At 31.5% G+C, this 2754-nt stretch overlaps 1 protein-coding gene across 1 annotated transcript; it reads left to right on the top strand.

Annotated features, from left to right (window-relative positions):
- The first annotated feature begins 234 nt into the window (after window positions 1–234).
- Window positions 235–927, top strand: LOC109160801 (dof zinc finger protein DOF4.5-like). The gene has a single exon (XM_019309047.1). It carries the CDS (start codon window positions 235–237, stop codon window positions 925–927), a length of 693 nt encoding a protein of 230 aa, XP_019164592.1.
- Window positions 928–2754: the final 1827 nt, after the last annotated feature.

Raw genomic sequence — 2754 nt, 5'->3', positions numbered from 1 at the left:
AGATTTTATTGTAGACGAATTGCCCGAATGGCGGCAAAACCGCAAAGATCATAAATGAAGGCTTTACACATATTACACATATTGCACGAATTACACATATTCTGTTAATTATGCGTAGATTACAACATGTTTATCATTTATTGTTGAGTTTTTTTTTCGTATAAAATGGCTCCAGGTTATTAGAGTTTTTCAATTCATTATATTCCAATTGCAAATTAAATTAACTTGAGAGTGATGGAACAAAGTAACGGAGTTGGTGATTATCATTTGCCACTGCCGCCGCCACCGCCGCCGCCTAGGAGATTGAGGACGACGGAGTACCATGGTTCTCCTCCTCCACCAAGACAATGTCCTCGTTGTCATTCCAACGACACCAAATTTTGTTATTTTAACAACTACAACATGAATCAACCAAGGTATTACTGTCGGACATGCAAGCGCCACTGGACTCATGGTGGCATTCAACGTGACATTCCCATTGGCGGCAAGCCCCACAGGGGAAGGAAATTTACCAACAGGTACGAGAATAGGAGGGTTCAACCATCGCCGCCTCAACTCCAACCATCTTGTCCACGGGCAAATGTAGCTCCCGTAACTTTCGGTCCTTTGGCGATTCCTTCGACGGTGACACCTTATCGTGTCGAAAATGGGTATCTCAATATGGTAAACCCACTGAGAACTATTGAGCCACCATATAACTCAAGCCAAAATGCTTTCCAGCCTACAACTAGGGATTATGGTTCAAGGACCCAAAATTTCTTTTTGAACAACAATGATGGAGCTAGTTCATCTAACTCCATTCCATTGAATGTCTCCGTGTACAGTGACACCACCGTTGGACGATACACAAATGATGGTTGGAGTTCATTGGTAGTGAACCCGAATGATTGGTTGGATTTCTCTCATAGCTTTGACCCACCAATATGAAGAGTTATATGTTAGTGCTTGTATTGCCATTTAATGCTTAATTTCTTTTGAGTACTACAAAAGAAATTAAATTTAAATTAAAGGTAGTTTTTTATATAGGTACTTAGAGGGTTAAACAAGTAACCTTTCATGTCACCTCATGTACCGAATTGATTGTTAAATAAATTAAATGGCTTTGTTTAATTTACTTCACCTTAATTTATGTTATATTATATTTCATGAAGCATATGTGCGAATGTGAGTGTTTAGGTGCGTAGCATGTCAACCACAGTCCACATATGCTTGTTATCTTTTATCTCCTTCATCTTAAATCATTGTCCATACATATCATTATAAATGTATTATAATTTCTTAAACTAGTAAGTAATTTTATTTTGCAGTATTATATTATCTTTAAAGAAACATAAAAGATAATTTGTAGTTTGGGTATTAGCGGTAATCAACTTCATAATTGTAAATCATGTTTACATAATGCACAATCAAGCATTACAAGATGCACAATAGATAGTTCGTAATGGAAAGATATTTCTCAATTGATCCTGCCTCTATATGTATTTATATCGGTATACGAGTATTTTTTTACATGAAAAAAAAAAATTAAAGTACATTAATTTTAACATGAAGTGCAAGCACAAATACTATGAACATAATTTGGGGATTACATTGATTTTATAAGTTAGTTGCAGATTATATACTATCGGTCCAAAATTACTCAAATATAATATCATTAATTATGTGCTTTTCAGAATAGACAAAATATCTTTAATGAGAGTTTTAATGTTAACTCTTAAATGCATGTTTCTGTAATAATTTCTCATGTACCTGTGAATAAATTACCATAGTCAATGATACACATCATTCAATATAATAGTAAATTAAAGCTTTTGTAAATGAACAGATTAAATTATTACAGAGTACTTAAATATATTTACGGTAGGCATGTGATTTTTAAAAAAACAAAATTACTTTGATATCAACATATAATAAATAAACACAGGATTTTTTAAAGAACAAACTTAGTTTTGTGGTCATTTTTCTTGATATTCTATACGATAATTATTACGGTTAATTGATTACAGTAACACTCCAATTCAATGGTTAACCTATTTTAGTCTCCAATCTTTATTTCCAAAATTTAAATTTATTACGGTAAAACTGTAATCTTTACTTCTTAAATTATAAAAATATTACTTTGGAATCCAATATGCTGGTAGTCATCCCCAATATGCTGGCAATCCTATTACGTTACTGCTATAATAATAAGCTAACAACCTAACGCCATAATTACTTACCTCAATTATTATTATTATTATTATTATTATTATTATTATTATTATTATTATTATTATTATTATTATTATTATTAAATCCTCTCTAATAAGATGGCAATCCTATCAAATTAATAATTATTATTTTACAGCCAAACGCCATAATTACTTACCTTAATAATAATAATAATAATAATAATAATAATAATAATAATAATAATAATAATCTATATATCTATATATCTATATAAAAACAAAATCCTCCTATTTTATTTTCCTCGACTCACAACTAATGATTTTCAAAAAACATGATTCTATTTGTCGCAACCAAAGCAACAGTGGGAGCTAAGGACGAACTAACACTGAACAACAACACAACTGCAGAAAGACACTACTTATGTATCTATCGCATGAGAAGCGCACCGAAACTAAGGATTAATTGTCGGTCTTCAATTAACTCCTGGAGTCCTGGGTGATGAACATTACACACATTAAGGGGGAGTTTGAAATTACAAAGAAATGAACATTAATGACTAATTTACTATATTAAATTTGGATT

This window comes from Ipomoea nil, unplaced genomic scaffold (assembly GCF_001879475.1).
Source record: "Ipomoea nil cultivar Tokyo-kokei standard unplaced genomic scaffold, Asagao_1.1 scaffold2921, whole genome shotgun sequence".
NCBI classification, from domain to species: Eukaryota; Viridiplantae; Streptophyta; class Magnoliopsida; order Solanales; family Convolvulaceae; genus Ipomoea; species Ipomoea nil.
This window is presented reverse-complemented; position numbering and strand designations above follow the sequence as displayed.

Coding starts and splice junctions, on each gene's coding strand:
- LOC109160801 (XM_019309047.1), top strand. CDS start 235: ATGGAACAAAGTAACGGAGTTGGTGATTATCATTTGCCACTGCCGCCG.